This window comes from Ovis canadensis, chromosome 15 (genome assembly GCF_042477335.2).
Source record: "Ovis canadensis isolate MfBH-ARS-UI-01 breed Bighorn chromosome 15, ARS-UI_OviCan_v2, whole genome shotgun sequence".
In the NCBI taxonomy this organism is placed as follows: domain Eukaryota; kingdom Metazoa; phylum Chordata; class Mammalia; order Artiodactyla; family Bovidae; genus Ovis; species Ovis canadensis.
In genome coordinates this window covers 62,331,778-62,354,860 of record NC_091259.1, presented here as the reverse complement: position 1 = coordinate 62,354,860, position 23,083 = coordinate 62,331,778, and the positions used below count along the sequence as shown (strand labels likewise).

The window sequence follows — 23,083 nt, the reverse complement described above, 5'->3', positions numbered from 1 at the left end:
ACCCTAATTCTGGTTAAACTGTCTTCACCTTTGCACTCAAGAGGCTGAATACAGCTGGTGAAAAACAGCATGCTGAATGTTCTCCCTTAAATGTATAACCAAAGTATGGAACCTGGACCAGAAGCATCGGGTTCATGGGGGACAGTCAGAGATGTGAATTCCCAAACCTTGCCCAGAACTAACGCATCAGGAACTTCGTGGGGAGGCCCAGCTATCAGTGTTGCACCAAGCCCTCCAGCTGATTCTGATGAAGGCTTAAGTTTGAGAACTATCAGGCCAAGTTAATTCACTCTCATTCTCCAAGATGATGATTTTAAATCTTCTCTTTTCTCTTCAAACTTTATACAAACCTTCCACCTTCTGACACCTGACTGATGACCCTACTGAAAAACAGAAGCAATCAGAGGACAACTTACTCATTCCCCCATCACTAAATATATCATGTGGTTCTGTATCTATCCCATATATTCTGCCTTCCCCACATGTATACACCCCTCTTTTACAAGGCCTAACCATCTACTCATACACAGGATTCCACTATCTTTCACTTATCAAAGCTTTTCATGCCTGCTATTATTCCCTCTCTTTCTTGGGCATCCAGTTTTTCCTTTAGCACATGAGTATGCTGACTCGATGGACATGAGTTTGAGTGAACTCCAGGAGTTGGTGATGGACAGGGAGGCCTGGTGTGCTGCGATTCATGGGGTCACAAAGAGTCAGACACACGACTGAGTGACTGAACTGGACTGATGCTAAATACCTTCCACCTCAAAACAAAAAGACTCTTCACTTGACCCTCATCGCCTTCCAGCTTTAGTACCATTTTCCGGCTCCTCTGTACAGAAAAACTTCACAGGAACAGTTTACACTTCTTGTCTTATTTCCTTACTCTTATTCTCTCCCTAAATGACTCCTGCAACATCACAAAAACTGCTCTTACAAATGTCACCAGTGGAACCCCCAACTGCTAGATTCAGTTTTCAATTATCAGTCCGCTTCTTACTCAATCACAGCATTTGATTCAGTTATCAATTCCATGAAAATATTTTGGCTCTGGGATGCCACATTGTCCTAGATTTCCCCCAGATCTTATTAGCTGCCCCTATTCCTTTGCTATATTCTCCTTTTCCAACATGTTGGAGAATCTTGAACAAAGTCTGGAAGGTAGAAGGTGGGGAAGCCATTCTTCCAGGAGCAGTGACAGACCCTCTCCAGTATGAGTTTCTGCAGCAGTCAGTTTCCTCGTTCAGGTGTATGGGGATAAGGGGTGTTTATTTCACTAGCAGCAGTTCTGTGAGCGCCAGATCGCCACTGTGCTGAGCTGACCTCAAAGCCTAGTATAAAGCAGTGTGTCTCTGAAGCCGAGCAGCCCCCTGACTTCTACCCCTTCAGCCCTCAAGTGATTCTATAAATACCCACTCTCTGTGTGAAATCTCTTCCTGACGAAAATATCTAGAGTGGTTTGTTTCCTACACTGAACCTTGACTGACACTATTCCTAAGTTCAAATCTCCAGCAGTACCAATTAGCCCTGAGATCAAAAGTGCACATCCAAATGCTTTAGTACCTCCACCTTCATGACTGATACATATCTCAAACCTAATGTCCCAAATATATTCTCGATTCCCCACGAGCTCATCCTCCTTCTCCCCTACAAATCTCTCTCATTTTCATAAATGCCACCACAATTCACCTAATTGCACAGATTAAATATCTATACATTATTTTTAAGTCCAGTTTCTCTTGAATGCCCACATCTGATCCATTACCAAGGCTGGTTAGCTCCAACTTTCTCTTCATATACCTCAACTGCTATCAGACCAGCCTAAGTCACTCTTGTCTCTTGCCTGGATAAGACAATAGTCTCTTAACTAATCCGTCACTACTCTCCCTCCCCTCAGTCTATTCTCCACGCCAGAGTCACTTTCTTGAAATAGAAGTCAGATCATATCACTCCCTTGGCTCCAACCCCTCCAACATCTTTCCATCATACATGGAAAAAATGTAAACTTCTACACAATCTGGCCTCTATCAGCTCTGTTCACTATGCTCAAACCAGACTGACCTCTTAGCTGTACTTTCAGCCAACCCAAGTTCACCGCTTTCTCAAGGGCTCTTACACCAGCTATGCCTGCTCTCTGGCATGTTCTTCCTAAAGATCCCCACACAACTTGCTGCCTTATCTTTTTCAAATCTTTTCTTCTCAGTGAAGCGTCTCCTGACCACGCTAGTAAAATACCTCACCGCACCATCCCCAGTATACTCCACTGCCATGGCACTCTCACTCTTCTACCCACAGGAACACCACGCCTACATATTTTTTCCTTCAGAAAAAGTCCAAATTCTTTACAACGTGGGAGGCAGCATGGAAGAAAGAAAAGAAAATGGAGGAAAACCTTTGACTGGCTGGTTCTGTCACAATGCAACCTTAAGCAGGTCAACTTCCCTTTCTGGATCTGTGTCGTCATTAGCAAAATAGGGATAATAAAGAATAACACCAATCACATACACTTGCTTTGACAAATAAGAGATAAAGCATATAAAGTACTTATCTGACAAATGGTACATATTCAATAAATATGTCTATTTTACTATTATTACCCAACAACTGTTTGCCAAATTAACTAAATAACTCTTTAAAGACAGTAACTATACTCCCGAAGTCCTCTCTTCTCCAAGCTAAATATCCTCTATTCTCAACTATTTAAAAACACTTCATTCACCCTGGCCATCTCCCTTGGCTCTTTCTCATCAAAGTAAACTGGGATTCAAATTAAACATAATATTCCAAATATGACCTAATGAACACAAAGTCCAGGAAGATATTACTTCGCTTGATCTGGGCACTCTAATTAATGCAGCATAAGATAATCTTAACTCCTTTTTGAGAGCTGTTGAGTCAATTTCTTGGCTTATACTAAATTTTTCATACATTTAAATCTCCAAATGTTCTCCCCATATGTTCCCCATAAGGTCAATTCTACTCCAAGGTTCATATTTGACACTGTCACTAGAATCAAAGAATTGGAGATTAAAAAAAAAAAATCAATGCTACCACAGAAATCATTTTGCCTCAAATTAGTATGCTTCTTGCAGAGTTGGAATTTAATGGTTCAGAGCTTGAAAACAGAAACACCAACAAAGAAACATCACTTTGTCTGCTCACTCCACACTGTATTAAAAGAAAAGGAGTGGAAGAAGCCCCATGGTCACAGAGTTAGACGCTCCTCAACAGCGAACTTACAGATTTTAGTTAACATTTCCAGCCTGAGGAGGCACAGAGGCACAGAACTTTGAAGGCTCTTAGGAGAGCTTATTATGAAAGTCTCCATTGTGCCAGGGCCAGAAGACTCTCTGAGAAACGTCTGGCCCATTCACACCCAGTGCACCACCAAAGAAATTTTATGGTGGTGCATAAAATTGGGGCAAAGAAGGGGCATAGGAGCTGTTAGGCAGCCTCAAGGAATTCTTCCACAAGAGATGAGGAAATATATTGGAAAGGTCTTTGCCATCAAATGGACCAGGACTCTGAATAACACACACTAGCTCATCTTTTTTAAGTTGTCATTTCACTTACCAGCAAAACAGAATTATAATAGTAGCACAGCATTGTGAATATTATAAATATATATATGCTAAGTTTTTAGCATTTAAGTATTTTTCCTATTTGAGATAATCAAATAGTATTTTCTTTCCCTACCACCTGTTAAGGCATAGAAAAGGGTGGGATTGTAACTTTTTCCTACAATACCAACAAAACATTTAGAAATTATTATTACCCTCTCAATGAATCTAAGACTCCTTGCTTGCTGAATCTGTTCATCTGTCCTACTAAAGTATAAGTTTCCAAAGTATGAATCTGGCTTCTCATGTCAATGGAGTACTTCCAGCCATAAAGAATCATAAGATTAAGATTATTATAATGGCTACTCTTCTCAACAGATAAACATGCTGAGTCTCATATTCTGTTGAAAGGTAAACATCCTACCCTTTTAATATAAAAGTTACTTTAAGGGCCAGGTAATATCCCAATGAGCATAATGTATTAATTCTCCTAAAATCTCTGATAAGTTCTCTTAATAAAACAGCATGTAAAAATCAAGTTATGGGTGGGGTAGGTGTTTAATGGTAACTGGTTATTTTTATTGGCAGAGATATCAGGGTGAAATAACTAAACCTTGGAAAGCTGCCTTGGAACATGCCTGGCACCAATGGGAAAGTAGAAGTTACAAGGCAGCTATGAGGGGTGTGATGGTAAAGCTTTAATTTGCAGTGACATCTTAAACAAAGCAGTCTTAGCAAAGTAACCCTGTGAAATCAAGCCAGAACTGAAGGACAGAGGCAGGGACAGAGAACATCTCTTGGGCAGAAGACTATTCATATATTTAACTGCCCTCCAAGGATGCTCCTTACCTCTTTATACTGATTTTATACACCTCTTTCACCATTCTAACAATATCTGAATGAATCTGGCTACTGCTCCAAGCCAGAAATTCTGAACATTATTTTGGGGAGGCTCATTTATTTTATCTATTGTGTTGCTACCTCTGTTGAACATTCAGTCCACTAGAGAAAATGGGCTTAGCACCATGAACAGCCTACAAAAGGTCCTAGTTAAAGACCATGAGACATATCAGTAACTCATGACTATTGGTTAATTCATTCAATAAACTAGTTAACTAACCACACACAACGCCTTTATGGGACTTTCATTAGCAAGAACTTTGTCTACAATGAAGTATTTAGATGTTTTATAGTAAATATATACTATAATTGTGGAGGAACATATCCAAGATTAGTATTAATTATCTTAGAAATGGTGACTTAAAACTACCATTTAAAAAAATTCCTCCAAAAATCTACCTATTATTCAGTGATTATCCAACTGGATTGTATTTCATGCGTTCATTTAATAATTTATCATTCAGTCAGTTAACAAATATTTACTAGCATCTACTCTGAGTTAGGTTGGTGCTATATATGCTGGGGACAAAATATAAACTAGAGCTCTACATTCCCCACACTTATGTATTGGTCTGTGTTCTCCGTTCTCATTCTGAGAAATATTTTAAAGATAAAAAGTGTATCAAATATTTTGTTTCAGTTCACACACAAAAAAGCATTCAACTTCTGCATTAGAAAGCATCCTGTCCAATAATATAACTAAATTTCTAACTGGTTTCTGGGCTTAATTAGAAAATCTGCTGTAAATTGCTGAAATAATTAAAAGAATTACAAAATAAAACTATATGCGCTATTTCAGCAATAAATTTAAATATCTAGAGGAAGTACATGGTTTCCTAGCAAAAAATAAACTATCAAGAATAAACCATGGAGAAGTAGGATAAAAGAGAGCAAACAGTACCAGAAGTATGAGAGTCAGATTTATCATCATACAAGTCACCTGAACTAGATGATTTAATAGCTAAATTCTCTAACAAACCTTTAAAGAATTAAAAATCCCCAAAATCACTTAATATGTTTCAGTTAATTATGATACTAATAGATAACAAATACAGTATTAACTAATTTGGGCACTGTACTAAGCACTTGATATTAATTCACTTAATCTCCCAACAACCCAATGAGGTTATTATCACCATTTTACAAAGGAGGATAACAGAAAAAGATGAAACGCTTTCCAATTCAATTTCAGGATCTCAGGAAAGATGATTACCTATCACACCTTCCTTCCCACCCCCCCTGAAAAACAAGTACTATATATCAATCTCACTTGTAGTAATGATCAAAAGAATAATCTATAACTAATTAGTAATACAATACCAAGAAATCTACATACCTTTTTGCAACTTTAAAGAAAAACATATAACATTAACAAATATTAAAGGCAATTCCAAAAATTCAGCATCTATTGCTTTAAAAAGTTAAATAGGAAGAATTATCAAGAAGATTTTCCAAAATTAACAGAAAATATTCTGAACAGCAAAATAGTGATCATTTTTAATTAAAACAAGAATTGGACTAAACTGCTCATTATTTCCATTACATTTCAACATTAATTTTAAAGTTCTAAAAGGTGTAGTAAATGCAGTAAAGACAAAAAAACAGTATAAATATTACAAAAGAACAGATAAATCTATCCTTTTATTAATAATGAGTATATGGCCAAGAAAATCAGAGATCCTTCCTTAAAAAACAAGAAAAACTAACTTGATACCATCACTGAATATGACTTTTTAAAAATTACAGTTTTCCCCTGTAACAGAAATGAGTATACAAGAATGGAAATGGAAAACATTTTATTAAAGAATTGTGTAAAAACTATAGCATACCTAAGAACAAACTTAATGGAAAGGCACATGACGATATAAAGAGAACTATAAAATCTTACCAAAGGATTGAAATAAAATTTGAACAAATATAAAACATATCATGTCTTAGATGGAAATACTAACATAAAAATGACTCTTTGAGACCCCATGGACTATACAGTCCATGGAATTCTCTAGGCCAGAATACTGGAGTGGGTAGCCTATCCCTTCAGAAGATCATCCCAACCCAGGAACAGAACTGGGATCTCCTGCATTCTTCACCAACTGAGCTATCAGGGAAGCCCCCATAAAAAATGACAGCTCTCACCAAATATAAAAAGTCAATGAATATAAAAATTCCCGTTAGAATTCAAGAAAGTTTTTTTTTTTTTTGGAATAGGATTAAATAACCTTAATGTTCATATGAAAAAATAAAGTTCTGAGAATTGCCAAAAATAGTTTGAAAAAGAAGAGTAGCAAGAGGGGTACTTGCCTTACTTGGTATTAGGATACCAAAAAACCACTGTTAATTAATCTGAAATTGGCGAAGAACTACACAAAAGGATCAGAACAAAAAGGGAGTCCGGAAATGAACCCCAGCTTATATGAGCTTTTAGTGTATGACAAAGCTGGTACCTAAATTCAGTAAGAAAAGAAAGTTAGTGGCACAACTGGACACTCATCTGTAAAGAAAGTGAATTTCTATCTCAATATATGGAATATCTACACAATATGTTTAAGAATAATTCCAAATTGTATTAGAGATTTAATTTTAAATGTAAAATAATATAAACCTCAAAAGAAAACTTAGAAAATGTACATAGAACTAAGGCAGAAGAGAGGCTTCTAATGAGGCAACTATACTCCAATGCAAAAAATATCTATTTTTTTAAAAAAGAGAAATACTTTTCAAACCAAGACAGAGCACCCAGAAGACATCCAAGGAAAACCAAAATTACATGATATGACAAATATAAACATTTTGTATAAAGTATACTAACTCAAGATGTAACAGCGATTTGGGAAAAATACCAAGGGCTTCTAAAATTGTATGAAAAAAACACAAACAACTCAATTTAAAAGATAGGTAAAATATTAATAACAGGTAAATTCACAGAAGAATACTGGATGGCTAACAAATCCAGGATATTCACTTTCACCTGTAGCTCAGACTAAGCACTGGTACTGAAACTCATAAAAATTAAAGTAACACTGAGGTGTTGTACTCATCAAATTAATAAAAATCACATGAAAAAAGATGATACCCATGGCCAGCAGGGCTTCAAGGTAAAGAGGAAAGTCACATATTATATGTACTCTTTGGGGAAACAGTCTGCTATTTCCTAAAATTAAAATTATACATGTCCTTTGACTTAGAAACTCTACTCCTAGAAATTTAATACATAGAAACAAAAACATCACAAATATAAAAATATATGCATATATAGATACTTACTCCAGTATTGCACATAATGGCAAAATGAACAAATAAAAAACCAGATCCAAAGTAAATATTAAATGTCTATCCGTAGGGTGATGACTGAAAAATATAGTACACCTCACCATGGACTATTAAGAAATCATTAAAACAGTGAACTGAAGAGATTTGTACATGGAATGTTAAACAAGAAAACAAAAGGTAGAGTTAAGCATATAATATCCACTCTAATTTTGTCAAATAGCAATTAAAAACAGATATACATAATTATGCATTTGGTGATATCTATGACATACATATAGAGATCATAGGAAAAAATATGAAACATACACGACATTGTTAATATGGGTACACAAGTGACTGGGGTCATGTCAGCATGTGTTCTGTGTTTGGATCCTATCTTATTCAGTTCAGGCTGTTGTAACAAAATACCACAGACAGGGTAAATTATAAACAGAAATTTATTTCTCACAGTTCTGGGGCTCAGAAGTCTATGATCAAGGCACCAGTTTGGTTGGTATCTGGTGAGAGCCTGCTTCCTGGTTCACAGTTACCTTTTCACTACATCACATGGAGAAAGGGACGGGGTCTCCCTAAGGCCTTTTATAAGGGCGCTAATCCCATCTATGGGGGCTGTGCCTTCATGACCTAATCATCACCCAAAGGCCCCCACCTCAAAGTACCATCACACTGGGGATTAGGTTTCAATGCATCAGTTTGGGGTGGGGGTGGGGGGCCACAAACATTCAGTCTACAACTGGTGGTTCTGGTAGTGAGGGAAAGAGTTTAAGGAAGAGGACAAGCCAAAAACTAAAAAGAAATTACTCCAGACTTTGTTTAACATTTTATCAGTATTTTTGTAAGTATATATGTGCCTTTCTGTATGTGTATATATAGAAAGATGAATAAAAATAAAATGTGTTATTACACATAAATACCAATTGTTTAACTAAAAACTTACATTAAGTACCTAAACATTTTTTAATATATAACTTTTTAATTTTAAATTTTGATTAAAAACCTTCCTAAATCTTGTCACATACCTGCTCTCTTACGTAGACTTTAACAAGGACTACTTTATATTCCACTGATGGTTTGGTATCAACATAGTATAATGGGAGAATGCACATGCGCTCTTCATTCAAACGTGCTTTAATACTTACTTATCTTGTGGTGCTAGACACACACTGACCTAAGCCTCAGTGTCCTCGTGTGTTAAATGGAGACAGCATTAGTGAAAACTAACATGGGGCAGTTAATAAGTCTCATTATTAACTTCAGTCAGGAACTGCAGTATGGAGCTGTACTTGGGAAAAGCTGCTCACACAGAGAAGAGAGATGCTAGCTATGCCTTTCTTCACTTCGTCAGTCTCTCTTCACAGCTGGGCTATTTCTATTTCTCCCTGCCCTCCTTTTATATGAAGTAGTGACAGAGGGCTATTTACAAATCCAAACATAGTGAGTATAAAGATAGCACAGTAGCTACTATGATTTACCATTCAGTTCCACTCCAGAAACAAAGAGTGAAGCACAAACAGAGCAAACTGCCAGGTTCTGCTTCTCCTTGCTGTCAGTGTGTCTACCTTAACAGTAATCCTCTTAATTCCCTTCATTTATCAAAAATGAGCACACAGACACTGGGTCTAGTGTCTACCAAGAACAGAAAACTATACGAGTCTTAGGACATAAATTCTGTGACATCTTTTGCTTACAATCAGGTTCTTAATTATATTCTCTACACTTGCGCTTACCTCTTAGGGAGAGACATCATTAGGAGGGGAGAGAGGAGAAAACTTTCCCTGCAACCCAAGAGTTGGTCATCGCATTCAAAACTTAAAGATTATAAACAGTTACACCCTTACACATGTCATCCTCCCCGTTTTCTAAACGTTACAGCAAGAATAATTTATTTGATACGAGCATTTCCCTTCTATAACTGAAATTCTGTCGGAGAAAGTATTTTCTATCAAAGTGGGGGGTGGGGATATGGCAACAATTTACCAGATAAAGATCTTCCCCAAAGAATCTACATAAGGAATAAGACCACAAGTCACAAAATCCTGAAATTGTTATGTTGAAGGCAGTGGCAGAAAGAAAAGAGCCAGCTGAATCCTTATGGACCTGATTGTATTTTCAACACTTTTTTGATAATGGTTGAGCGATTTTTTACAACTCTCATTTTACCAGGTACAAACCAGAAACAGGAACAACAGAACCCAGTTCCCTGTAACCTGAAGAACAGTTTAAACTGATCAATTAAAACAGCGTTTCTTATCTGCTAAATATACTTGATATGTAGCCATCATAGGATTAACACAAGGATCAACAAAAAGGATTCTTGTCTAAAGGAGCTCTCAATTTCTGGGTGCTAAGCAGAGAGCAAATCAGACGACGAAAAACTAATTACCACAGTACGTGCTCAGTAAAGGCTAGCTACTAGCAGCAGAAGGACCTGAAAGAATATGAGTTCCTTTGGACTATTTAGAACCATCTGAATACCAAATTAAGAAGGAAGGACTTTATCCTCTATGTGACAGCTCAAAGATTTCTAAACCAAATGAGTGACAAAACTGATATATCTTTGATCGTTCTGGCAGCAATGTGGCAGAGGAATTGTACCAAAGCAGTGGGAAAAATTAAGCAGTAAAAAGTGCTGGTTATGAACACAAGCTCAGGAGCTAAACTAGGTTTAAATACAGATTAACATGAACCACCTGTATAACCGTGGACAAGCTACTCAACTGCTTTGTGCCTCAACTTCCTAATCTATAAACAGGAATAAACATTTCTAACCACATGGGGTTCTTGTAAGAATTAAAAGAGTCAATTCATATAAATCACTTAACATAGTTCCTAACACAAAGGAAATGCTCAATAAATAAACCTCTTAGGACTTTCCTGGTGGTCCAGTGGTTATGAATCCACCTGCCAACACGGGGGACATAGGTTTGATCCCTGATCCTGGAAGATCCTGCATGCTGTGGAGCAGCTAAGCCCTTGTGATAGTTACTGGGCCTGTGTGCCTAGAGCCTGTGCTCCACAACAAGACAAGCCACCACTAAGAGAAGCCCGTATGCCACAACGAAGAGTAGCTCCTGATCACCGCAACTAGAGAAAGCCTGCACAACAACAAAGACCCAGCCCAGCCATAAACAAGTAAATGATTTTAAAAAATAATATCTATTAATTGCATGAAAGAAAAACTGAAAGTAGGAAGATCAGAGGTCAGGAAATAGTCCAGGAAAACAGAGGTGAGAACAAACAAGGGTATTGCTCACTAGCGTGCCTAAGATGCTGATGATACTACTAGAGAAACCAGGGAAAACAAAGGAAGAGAAAGATCAAGCCAACGTACGTAGATTAAGCCAGACATGTTACGGTTGAGGTTCCTATAGAACATGAAAGTCTACTCGTCCCTGGAAACTACAGAGCAGAAATCCCAAAGAAAACTTGGAACCAGAGACATAGTTTTGAGAGCTATTAACATGTGGCTGTGGTGGTTGAAGTTGTGGTAATGAAAAAGAGTCCTTAGGGAGAAAGAGTAATGCAGGATCCACAGGACCAAGGGCTCTGGGATCACAACAAAATCCACAGTAACTCCAACATAATGTCAGTAAGATGGAGAGGAGAAAACACAGCCCCATGAAACAACCCCTCCCTTCAAGAAGTTTTCAGTGCCATCAGGGAGACAAGACATGCACATGTTAAACAATTTTTATCATGATTGTTAGAGGATTAACAAAAGTAATTCTAAAAACAGAGGTGGTAGGCATTAGAAAGGCAAGTACAGACAGGGAAATTATGCCAAAAATTGTAAAACCTAGCAGTAATATATATAAAGGGAACACCGGCATAGAGAAGAAAGCTAATTTCAAGGTGGAAGAGTCAAGGGGGAAATGAAGACTATTATTTATTGCCATGTCTACTATGTGCCAGTAACTGTCCTATGACCTTTTAATCTATTTTATCTGCTTTAATTCTCATAATATGTCTATGAGACCAATATTTCCCCCATTTTACAAGAAAAGTTTGAGGCATACCAAAGTTAAGAAACTTGCCCAAAGTAACTTGGTGGTTTAGGACTGGAACCTAGATGAAGGACCAAAGCCCATGGTTTGTGCACCATACCCCCATTTATTAAACTGGTAAAAGGAGGACATGTCAAAAGAGAAAGAAAAAACAAGAAAACTATACTCAGAGAAAACAATTAGTCTCGCTTAGTTCAATACAATAGTTACCTTTCTGAGAAAGTATGAAAGGGAAAACAAAACAAAACAAGAACGTTTTTAAACACTAACAATAATCTTTCAATTCCAGAGGACAGGTAGGATTACAGCCATCTGCTTGCTTCCAGTCTTGCCCCTCAGGGCTCTTCCACACTATCATCATGGTTAGAATCAAATGCATACTCCTGAGTACACCACTCCTCTCCAGGCAATCTTTCAACAACTCCCCATCACCAACATAGTAAACAAGAAATAAAACATTTTAAGAATCAACAGATCCCAAAAGAGAAAGCTGTTTACAGACTCATTAACCTAGAAGGAATAATAATAAAGAGAAGGAAAGTTAACTTCTAAATTAAAGGCTCACTTATAATTCATAAGTCTACTTTTCTCACTTCAAAACTGTAAAATAAAGGAAATTTCAAATGCCAGTTAAAGAGCAACATTGACACCTTGTGGTGAACATCCTAAAGTATGAAATGTGACAATAAGTGAAGGGTCTCCTAATTAAACGTCTGCTTACATGAAAACTAATGCTTAATCCAGGGATTTCCAAGGGTTAGGAAGCAGAAATCAGTTATCATCACACATACTGAATGTAAATTTGGAAAGAGCTGCTCTTTCTTTGGTAACACTGGAATTAGTCTAAATTCCTAGCTGTTGGCAGAAGAGTAAAACCTCAGATCATTGTTTTCCTACAAAATGTGGTACAACACATCCATCAGAAGGGGCTATAACGGGTCATAGATGCTCCAAAAGCAGCCTTTACTTAATCAAGATTTCCTATTTTTTTGTATGACATTTACAAATAAAAGGTGGGACATTATCAATTCATAGTAGCTGCCAACACAAAAATACAGTGAGCATTACTAACAGGAGACATGGGTTCTAACCCTGACTCCAAACAGTACTGAGAATTTTGTGGAGTAAGTCATATTTAAAAATCCAGACTCTATATATTTTCACATAAAATCACAGATCAAGAAGTAATAATTTAAAAAAAAAAAAAAAGAAATCATCAGGAAAGGAAAAGGTATATTTTTTACAATTACTCCATCCAGGAACAATGTTGCCTGAGTAAAGGAGGGGAAACAATGAACAAAATTGATTAGCACCACATTGACTTTCTCTGCAATCACTTTATATATATCTCATGGTTAAGAACAGTGGGAAAAGAACTTTTAATCGAGCAGATACATGACAATTACTCTGAACTGTGTGAATTAGCAAAGAAAGTTCCATCTTACTCATTAACATTGATGAGTACAATTTAAAGTTTCTAGCTCCAGAGTAACTTTCCGGGTTCAGCCAATTTACTTAATAAACAGACAATAGATTTGGTTCAGAAAAAAGTATATCTGTGTTCCCAGCTACAAATGATTTACATAAAGGTGTTGAGCAGGCAATTATTAACAAGGTTATTCAAACTGCTGACACACCTAAGGAATTTAGAAGGCACTCCAGAAGTGAAACTCCCCAGAGACATTTCATTGCAAGATCAGTGTTAATTAACTGAGCAACTACCAACTAATTTTATGATTTTGCATTTATGGATGGCTCTGTGACATTCAGAAATCTTCTCCATCATTATGCTGCTGCTGCTAAGTCGCTTCAGTCGTGCCCAACTCTGTGCGACCCCAGAGACGGCAGCCCACCAGGCTCCCCAGTCCCTGGGATTCTCCAGGCAAGAACACTGGAGTGGGTTGCCATTTCCTTCTCCAACGCATGAAAGTGAAAAGTGAAAGTGAAGTCGATCAGTTGTGTCCGACTCCCACTGACCCCATGGACTGCAGCCTACCAGGCTCCTCCATCCATGGGATTTTCCAGGCAAGAGTACTGGAGTGGGGTGCCATTGCCTTCTCCGATCATTATACTACATGCACCCAATAACCACCAGTCTAGAATAAGTCAGAGCGTGAAAAGGGTTTGCAAGTTTTGTTTGCCGGAAAACCTTCATACCAATCTCCAGTCTGGCTCTTACTTGGGTGTGTCCCCTCAGCTAAGTACTGATAAGTAACTGACTGCCCCTTGGCCTCAGCTTCTACATGGAAGACAAAAGCTGATCCCTGATGTGGGAACACAGAAAACTTCTAGGAGAAAAAGGTAATAGATGTGAAAACACTTCTAAATTAAACAAATTGTGGTACCACTGCTTCTATGTTTTAGAACATCAAAGAGGTTAAATGAATTAGGATAAATCAAGGATAATTAAAGTCACAGGCAAGTCAGTCAACACATTCTCCACTATACCAAGTTGATTCCCAAGATTCTACAGTCTTTCTTCAGCTCTTATTCTCCTGAGTCATTACTGTACAGAGCCTTCACGAAAGGAAAGTGAAGTTGCTCAGTCGTGTCTGACTCTTTGCGACCCCATGGACTGTAGCCTACCAGGCTCCTCTGTCCATGGGATTTTCCAGGCTAGAGTACCGCACTGGGTTGTCATTTCCTTTTCCAGGGGATCTTCCCAACCCAGGGATCGAACCCTGGTCTCCCACACTGCAGGCAGATGCTCTACCCTCTAAAGCCACCAGGGCCTTCAATACCCCTTAAATCTCTATTTTCTTAGATTATATGATACTACCTTTCCCAAATTCTCTTCTTCTCACTGACTCTGTATTCCTTTTGCTTTTAACTTTACTGATTTCTCTAATAACATAATAAAATCTCACACTTCAAAAATATCTTTAAACATAATAGTATCTATAACTCTCATTCTACTGAGGAAAAAAATAGGCCAAGAAATATTAGTGGCTTACTCACAATTCAAACTATTTCTGTGCCTCCCTCTTTTCAATACTTAAAATTCAATGTAATCCAAACTGAATAGGCTCACAAATAAGAGTTATATATTTTGACACAGCTTGTTTTCTACCTCTACCGTTCAATTACTAAATTCTGTCCATTCTGGTACATATCCTAAGAAGTCAAAGTATCTCTCAGGTAACAATGAAAAGACATCAAACGTGTGTGGTTACTTCAGTTGAAATCATTGTCTCCTAAGAGCAATATATATAGTCCATGTGACCAAACTCTCTATCATTCTGTATAACAAGATTCAAGATTTGCAAAGGAAAGGCTCATTTAATAACGTTTACAAAATAAACAACCATCCAATTGGACAAGGGTCCAATCATCTTTCTGGACTCTTCCTCCAGCAGATATATAAAGGATGTCTAATGGTCTGAAATTTATGATGTGTTATATAAACATTAGGAAAAGACTGCCAAAATCGAGTTTCAATGAACCATCTGTCTGAGTAGGGTGAACATAGGTTGAGCGTCACTGTTAACTTTATTTTAAACTGCATTTATTTTGGTAGCCTGCCTCCTGGGAAAATGTCCTTGATGATCTACCACACTGAAAATTAAAACCAAATTTAAAAATCTTACAAAATTAAGCCCAGACATTAGGAAAATACAGAGCTGAGGCAGTTAAGCCTCTGAGCACATGAGCTTCATGCAAAGCTCTTTGACTTGCCAAACATGATTCTTTTACAGCAGGTCAAAACTCTAAGCTATGTCTAGGACTATTGGACAGCTTTTCTAGGTAATGGCATCATTGTTAAAATTTTGATAAGTCTAAATTTTATACCTCTGGTTTCTGCTCTTTATAGTGCAGAAGACTGGAAACAGCTTATGTCCCTACTTTAAGATCACTAGCTTCCAATCATTCTCTCCCACTGTCCACAAGAAAAAAAATGGCATTTGAAAGGCTTTGTAAAAGAGATAAACTTAAATAACTGTAGCTACGAAATTTATGAACCTCTCACTAAAAAATGCTAAGTCTCAGTAACAGCTTCTAAAGCTCCCATACGTTTCCTCACACTGAAATGTCACAAACTCAGAATGAGGAAGATTCTTTAGAAAATGCAAGAAGACTCTAAGACATTTCTTACCGCAGCAAAGAGAAGACATCATAAGAATTGCGAACACAGTTCTGATCCACCTGAAGAAGAATATTCTTCTGGGCATTTGAATAACCCTAAAAGATATTGATCAACAAATTAATCAAAGTAAAACAAAATACGTGTCCAAATTAACATGATGTTTATCTTTTTTTAATTATGATTTAATAGTACTCAGTAGGTTCAAATCATTAAGAAATTAGAAAAAAATCAAGAAACACTTTACATAATTGAAGTTTAACATTTTAGGCAAGTGAATTTAAAATAAATTTCTTCTAATATTTTCCCACAGAAACAATGTTTCACATTATAAATTTTGGTGAACTTCCCAGCGAAACCCCAGAAGTCTTTTTAACGTATTATGTGGCTGAAGAAGAGTATTAACAATAATATTTCAAGTATGCCTAGCCAACATATGTAATGTATTTATGGGAGAAAAGGCATTCCAACTTTTAATTAGGAATACCTGAAACAAATATTTCCACTCAGTAGTGTTAAGGTGTTGGGAGCAAGGATGGTTTCTACAGCTAACACAGCACAATTCCTTAAGAAGAACAGAACAGCTATCTGGCATTTCAGAAAAGCAAAGTAAATAGTAGTTAAGAAAAAAGGACTCTGGACCCAGACCACCTGGATTACAATTTAAACCCTTAACACACCAGTTCTGTAACCTTGAGTAAGGCACCTAACTTCTTTCAGTTTAACTTTGGTTTCTCATCTATAACACGGAGATGATAATACTATCTACCTCACAAATTGTCATGGGAATTAAAAGAACTAATATTTGTAAAATCAAAGGTATGTATAAACACTGTATAAATGCTCGTTATAATGTTAATATAAGTATTTTATAAAAATTACATTGCTGCAGATATTCAAAGTTTATTAGGAGAATATTATGAAGAACTTCATGCTAACAAATTTGAGAACTTAGATTAATTAGACAAATTCCTTGAAAAACTACAACATGCCAAAATTGATGAATAATAGCTGAGTAATAACTCTATAACCATTTTTAAGTGAATAAGTAATTGAAAAATCTTTCCACAAAAATAGTCTTGGTCCAGGTTGCTTCACTGAATTATATCAAATGTTTAAGAAATATCATCAATTTAGTACAAACTCCTGAAACAGAGTAAAAAGGGACAATTTCCAACCACATTACTGACACTAAACCTTATCTCTCTCTCTCTCTCTCTCACATATACACACACACACAATTATAAGTCAATATCCTCATGATTACAGACACAAAAATCCTTAGCAAAACATTAGAAAGTTGAACCAGAAATACATTATAAGGATAAAACAACAAAACTTCATGTTGACTGAATTTATTTAAAGAATGCAAGAGTGGTTTAGTATTTAATATCAATCAATTAGCAAATAAATGAAGCAATCATTATAAATCTACCTTTATGGGGACACAATAATAAAGATGTAATGTGATGATAAAAATGGGGGAACAGAGCCCATAGAGAAGAAAAGTTTTATATAATACTAAAACTAATATTAACTTTAGCTAAACTTACAAATTAAGATGTTAACAATAATCCTTGGGGCAGCCACTGAGAAAATAACTAAAAGATGCATAGTGAAAGAAATGAGAAAGGACTCAAATGTTACATGAGAAAATAACTAATACAAAAGAAGGTAGTAATGGAAGAAATGAGAAACAAAAAGAAATAAAACAAATCAAAGAATGGCAGAAGTCCTTCCACCTGTAATTACAGTGTTAATAAACAGCACTACAATCAAAAGGCAGAGATTGGCAAAATGGATTTTCTTTTTAATGATCCACAATATGCTATCTACAAGAGATGCACTTTAGAATCAAAAACACAAATAGGTTGAAAATGGAAGGATGGAAAGATAGTCTATGTAAGTAGTAACCATAAGAGAGCTGGCATGTGTAAACTAATATCAGACAAACAGACATTAAAACATAACAAGTGACCAAAACAGACATTATGCAGTTTTAAAAGGATTAAGAAAACATAAATGATTATAAACATATATAGACTTAACATATAACAAAACATATGAAGTCAAAACTACAAAAACTAAAATGAGAAATAGCAGAAGTCAACATCCCACTTTTAACAATGGATAGCACAACCATAAAAAAGAGAAAAGAAGGAAACAAAAAACATCAACAATACTACAAATCAACTAGACCTAACCGATGTAATATAGCATGCTCCACTCAACAACAACCATACAAGTATCTTCAAATGCACAAAGAATATTCTCTACGATAGACCATATGTTGTCACCAAAAAAATCTCAATAGATTTCTAAACACTGGAATCACACAAAATATCTCTTCTGATCACAATGGAATAAAAGTAAAAATCAGTAACAAAAGGAAATCTGGAAAATTCACAAACTACAAAGTAAACATCATACTCTTAAATGGCCAGTGGGTCAAAGAACAAATCATAAGGTAAATTATTAAATACTACATTGTATAAAAATACAACATATCAAAACATAGGATACAGTGAAAAAGTACTCAGAGTGAAAAGTGCAGCTGTAAATATTTACATTAAAAAGAAGAAAAAGGAGAGAGAGTTCAAATCAGTAATGTAATCTTCCACCTTAAGGAACAATAAAAAGAAAATCTAAACCCAAAGTAAGAAGGATGCAAATAATGAAGATTAGGGCAGAGATCCTGGTGGCTCAGATGGTAAAGAACCTGTCTGCAACACGAAGATCCAGATTCAATCCCTGGGTTGGGAAGATCCCCTGGAGAAGAGAATGGCAGCCCACTCCAGTATTCTTGCCTGGATAATTCCTCGGACAGAGGAGCTTGGAGGGCTACAGTCCATGGGGTCACAGAGTTGGACACGACTGAGTAACTAACCCTTTCCATGAAATATAGAATAAAAAACAATAGAGAAAAACCAATAAAACTAACTTAGTTCTCTGAAAAGGGCCAATAAAACTAACAAACATTAAGCCAGCCCAATCAAGAAAAGAGGAGAGAACACCCCAATCACTAAAATCAGTAATGAAAGTGAGAACATTACCATTAATCTTATAAAGACAGGAAATATTAATTATAGAAAAATACTATAAGAGCCTCTTGATGAAAGTGAAAGAGGAGAGTGAAAAGGTTGGCTTAAAACTCAACATTCAGAAAACTAAGTTCATGGCATCTGGTCCCATCACTTCATGGCAAATAGATGGAGAAACAATAGAAACAGTGAGAAATTATTTTCTTGGGCTCCAAAATCACTGCAGATGGTGACTGCAGCCATGAAAAGGCACTTGCTCCTTCGAAGAAAAGCTATGATCAATGTAGACAAACATTACTTTGCCAACAATGGTCCGTCTAGTCAAAGCTATGGTTTTTCCAGTAGTCACGTATGGATGTGAGTGTTGGACTGTAAAGAAAGCTGAGCACTAAACAATCGATGCTTTTGAACTGTGGTGTTGGTGAAGACTCTTGAGAGTCCCTTGGACTGCAAGGAGATCCAACCAGTCCATCCTAAAGGAAATCAGTCCTGAATATTCACTGGAAGGACTGATGCTGAAGCTGAAACTCCAATACTTTGGCCACCTGATGTGAAGAACTGACTCATTGGAAAAGACCCTGATGCTGGGAAAGATTGAAGACAGGTCAAGAAGGGGACAATAGAGGATGAGATGGTTGGATGGCATCACCAACGCATCACCGACTCGATGGACATGAGTTTGAGCAAGCCCCTGGAGTTGCAGTTGGGAAGCCTGGTGTGCTGCAGTCCAGGGGGTTGCAAAGAGTCGGACATGACTGAGCTACTGAACTGATGAACAACTGTATGCCAACAAATCAGGGAACCTAGATAAAATGCAAATTCCTAGAAAAACAGAAACTCCCAAAAGCAATTCAGGAAAAAACAGAAAATCTGGACAGATCTACAAGATGTCAAAGAGTTTAGCTAGACTACTCCATGATACCACCACCTTGGCAGCCATTCTGTTTGGCCAAGCAGCCTTTAGGGCCCTTACACCAACACTAGACCCCTCTTCAGGGAAGCGCATGCCCTAGATTGCAGGCTGCAGAGTTACAAGCAAACGTAGATTCTGTTAATACTTGTGATCAACAGTCTCCCCTGCTTCCCAGGACCTGTATGCTCTACATGCCCCTTAGATAAAAATCCCCATGGAGCTTACCAAAACCCTGCTCTTTTGGTTTGAACTGAACAACCCAGCCCAAGCTCAGGAACCCCAAAGCACTCTACACACAGACTCTAATAAAGACATGTGTCCCAGATCCTCCATTTCTCTGCCTGCACTCTGCCTTGACCTCCCCATGTGGCCACTTCAAAGCCTTCTCTATAATTCCTCCAGAATCTATGAGTAACAAACATCTTTATTTCAATTTCTCTTGTGGTTTTCTGTGCTCCACTCAACAAATGTTAATTTAACAAAGTTACAACAAAACTAAAGAAGTTAAATCAGTAACCATAAAACTCCCAGCAAAGAAAAGCCCAGAACTGCATAATTTGGCAAAATCTACCAATCATTTAAAGAAAAAATAACACCAATCCTTCTCAAAGTCTTCCAAAAAATGAAAGAGGAGGAAATACTTCTTAACTCACTCCATGAGACCGGTATTACCCTGATCCCAAGCCAGATAATAACATCACAAGAAAATTATAGACCAATATCCCTTATATATATAATATATAACATATATATACACATTATAGAAAAAAGAATCCTTAACAAAATGCCCTTGAACAAAGAGGGGGTGGGGGCAATGACCCCTACATGGTTAAAAATCCACACATAACTTTACAGTCAGTTCTCTGTATCCACAGTTCCATACGCATTGTTCTGTGTCCATGGATTTGACCAGCTGTACATTATGTAGCACTGTGGTTCAGACTTATTGGGAAAAAAAAAAAAAACCCCACATATAAGTAGCCCTGTCCAGTTCAAACACATAATTATTCAAGAGTCAAATGTATTAGCAAAGCTAATCTGGTCTAGCAATTCTACTTCTGGGAATATACCCAAAAGAACTGAAAGCAAAAACCTAAAGAGAGAGAAATTTGTACACCCATGTTCATAGGAGCATTATTCACAGTAGTCGAAGGGTGGAAGTAACCCAAGTGTTCATCAACAGATTAACAGATAAAATGTGGTATATTCATATAACAGAATACTAGTTATCCTTAAAAAGGAAAGAAATTCTGACACATGCTGTAACACGCATGACCCTTAAAGACATTACGTTAAGTAAAACAAGCTAGTGACCAAAGGACAAATATTGTGTGGCTCCACTTATATACGGTACCAAGAGCAGTCCGATTCACAGAAACAGGGTCGAGGAGGAGGGAGACGGGGAGTTACCACTTAAAGGGTAGACAGAGCTTCATCTTCACGAGACAGAAGGAGTTCTGGAGAGGGACAGTAGTGACAGCTCTAAAACAAGGTGAACGTCCATAAAATGGTTAAGAGAGTGAATTTTATATTATTTATACTTCACAATTAAAATAACTTTTTAGAAAAAGATTTATACACCAGGGGCAAGTGGTATTTACCCAAGGTATGTAAAGGTGGTTTGATAAATGAAAATCAAGTCAACACAACATATCAAGTTGACGGATTCATATTTCCCAATTCAATATTTGCTACAAAGCAATACTAATCAAAACAGCGTTGTACTGGCATAATGACAGACATATACATCAATGAAATAGAACCAAGAATACAGAAATAAATTCACCTATCTATAGTCAACTGATTTTAAACAAAGGTGTCACGACTGAGAAAGAACAGTCATTTCAACAATGATGCTGAAACAACTAAATGGCCACATGCAGAAGAATAAAGTTGGACCCATTCCTAACACCTTATACAAAAATTGCAACTAGTATCAAAGACATAAGACAATAAAACCATTAGGGCACCTAATGGTTGCCAACCCTAGTATACTGCTGTTGGGAACACAAAGTGGTCAGCAGCTATGGAAAACAGTTTGGCAATTCCTCAAAAAGTGAAGCATAGAATTACTATATCATCTAGCAATTCCACTCCAAGATATAAAACCAAAAGAACTGAAAACAAATTCTTGTACATAAATGGTCACAGCAGCACTATTCACAACAGCTAAACGGTAGAAACAATTCAAACACCAATCAGTGGATGAACACTATATAACTTCAGAGGTTATCTGCAAAACCTCGATTTGCCAATGGATTCTTAGATATGACGCCAAAAGCATAAGCAGCAAAAGAAATAATAGATAAATTGGACTTCATCAAAATTAAACTGTGCAACGAAGAACACTATAAAGAAAGTAAAAAAAAAAAAATCCAAAAAAAAAAGGGAGAAAATATTTTCAAATCATGTATCTGATAAAGGGCTAATATCCAGAATACATAAAGAAGTTTGACAACCCAACAACAAAAAGACAACCCAATTATAAACTGGGCAAAGGACTCAAAGAGACACTTTTCCAGAAAAGATATACAAACAGCCAACAAGCACATGAAAAGAAGCCCAGTATCACTAGTCATTAGGCAAATGTAATCCAAAATCACAATGAGATTCCACTTAATATTTTGTAAAAATAAATAAATAAATAAATAAATAAATAAAATTTAAAATTTGGAAAAAAACAAAAAATAATGTTGGTAAAGATATGGAGAAACTGGCAACCCTAGTATACTGCTGTTGGGAACATAAAGTGGTCAGCAGCTATGGAAAAATTTTGGCAATTCCTCAAAAAGTGAAGCACAGAATTACTGTATCATCTAACAATTCCACTCCAAGGTATAAAACCAAAAGAACTGAAAACAAATTCTTGTACACACCAGCACTATTCACAACAACCAAAAGGTAGAAACAATTCAAACATCCATCAGTGGATGAACAGATAAACTAAATATGGTAGATTCATACAATGGGACATCACTCAGCCAAAAAGAGAAGCACTGACACATGCTACATTTGGCTGCACCTCAAAACCACTAAGCAGCCAGACATAAAAGGTTATGTATTGCATGATTCCATTTATATTCAATACTCAGAATAAGTGAAACCATAGAGAGAAAGCAATGGCACCCCACTATAGCACTCTTGCCTGGAAAATCCCATGGACAGAGGAGCCTGGTAGGCTGCAGTCCATGGGGTCGCTAAGAGTCGGACACGACTGAGCAACTTCACTTTCACTTTTCACTTTCATGCATTAGAGAAGGAAATGGCAACCCACTCCAGTGTTCTTGCCTGGAGAATCCCAGGGACGGTGG

At 36.8% G+C, this 23,083-nt stretch overlaps 1 protein-coding gene across 2 annotated transcripts in view; it reads right to left on the bottom strand.

Moving 5' to 3' along the window:
• The window catches only part of UVRAG (UV radiation resistance associated), a 327,753-nt gene that overhangs the window by 226,901 nt on the left and 77,769 nt on the right, over positions 1-23,083 (bottom strand). For both annotated transcript variants that reach the window (XM_069553156.1, XM_069553158.1), the window contains one exon: positions 15,831-15,916. In XM_069553156.1, the coding sequence (XP_069409257.1) occupies positions 15,831-15,916 (86 nt within the window). The remainder of the gene's footprint in view (positions 1-15,830; positions 15,917-23,083) is intronic.